General features: G+C 21.5%; 1 protein-coding gene across 1 annotated transcript, besides 4 other annotated features; it reads right to left on the reverse strand.

Moving 5' to 3' along the window:
• On the reverse strand, positions 1-1,008 carry EDI_293540 (uncharacterized protein; the record flags this gene model as incomplete). The annotated part of the gene is made up of 3 exons (XM_001737813.1): positions 1-674; positions 729-899; positions 961-1,008. Coding segments are annotated over 3 exons (893 nt in total), but the record flags the coding sequence as incomplete, so codon positions are not given.
• Positions 504-552: a sequence feature (AT_rich).
• Positions 934-980: a sequence feature (AT_rich).
• A 16-nt stretch (positions 1,009-1,024) lies between the features above and the next one.
• Positions 1,025-1,126: a sequence feature (AT_rich).
• A 61-nt stretch (positions 1,127-1,187) lies between these two features.
• Positions 1,188-1,222: a sequence feature (AT_rich).
• Positions 1,223-1,597: the final 375 nt, after the last annotated feature.

Consider the following 1,597-nt stretch of genomic DNA (forward strand, 5'->3'; position numbering starts at 1 on the left):
ATATCACATGAAACTTGTTCTTCTGTTACTGCAATAGAATGAATTTCAATATATTCTTGACTATTATTAAATATATGTATTGAGTCGATACACATACCATACTCTCTTTCATTATCTAATTTAAGTAACATTTGAATGGTAATACCATTATCAATATTAATGCTCATTTTAATTGGTTCTTGACAATTCCAAATAAGTTGAATTTGAGGTAATTCACCGATTTGAGTTTCAGTTTTTTGAAAAGACCAATAACTTGCAGGTGTTTTTAATGTTAGTATCTTTACGAGCTCCTGTTTAAATGTATTAATTTCCTTAATTCCTTCAAATATTTCATCTCCATTTATTACTTCATATGGAACATTCCATTCAATGCTTCCTACATTAATATTTATTTCTTTTTTTAATAGGCTTTGTTCATAACCAAATAATAAATCAAATAATGATTCATCTCCTTTAATACAACACTTTTCCTTTTCACTTTTTATACAATACTGAAATACTGGATTATTATTTGTATTAATATGTATTTCTAATTCATTAAATAATATTATTGGTTGGTCATCACATGAAATAACAAGTTCTTTTATCAATAATTTTAAAGCCTCGTTATTATTCTTCCTTATAACAAATTTTAATGAAGAAATAGAAACATTTCCTTTTTCTTGTCTTATACTCTATTTGTTAAAACTGGTATTCAATTTTTCTTTTCATAATAAATTCTTACAAACTGTAAGTAATTCATTAAATCTGTTTGTTTTAAGTACCGAATTTTCATTGATCTCTTCTTCTTTAAAATTAACTTCTAGCTCTATTGTCTCTATTTCAAATGTTTTATTGTCAACACATTTTACATCACTTATATATGAATTAAAATATTGAAAATACTTCGGTAATATGTTCTATAAATGAGTTGATTATTATCCTTAATGAACCTTTATAAATTATTTTTTATAAACAAACTTTCTTAATATTATTATTTTCAATGATGTTTGCTAAAGTTTTTTCCATCTTTTGATTTTCAAAGTTTTTTTATTAGTTTATTAAAAAATATAATTTTTATTTTATTTTTTAGTTTATTAATTAACAAAAAATATTTATATATTTCTTTTTCTTTTGTATTATTAATCACTCATTATAACAATTAATCCATTTCTTACTACCTGTGTATTTAGTAACTACCAATAATGAATAAATTATTAATTATGAAAATTTTTAAATTAATCCTTTTTAAGTTTGTACCTAGTTCTAAATTACTATCTAGAATCTATCTTTTTTAAATCACCTCTTCAATTTAATAATCTAAATTAAATTAGAACCAAAACTTTCTATGACCCACAGGTATTTAAACATCTTTTAACTTTGAGTTAATTTATTCAAATATTAATAGAACAAAGATATTCAGACTTTTTTATATTTGAATCAAAATAACTTAATTTATAGAATCTTTTCTTGTAAACCTTCTTTTATATTACTAAAAAATAATTAAAGTTATAGTTTTGATGAGAAATACATTTGTTGATTAAATATTTGTTTGACTCTTTTGATATTTTATAGACCTTCATAAATTATATTTTTGTATAACTCTATCTTCATCTCT

The sequence above is a fragment of the Entamoeba dispar genome, genomic scaffold, assembly GCF_000209125.1.
Source record: "Entamoeba dispar SAW760 scf_1105229460843 genomic scaffold, whole genome shotgun sequence".
Classification (NCBI taxonomy): domain Eukaryota; phylum Evosea; order Mastigamoebida; family Endamoebidae; genus Entamoeba; species Entamoeba dispar.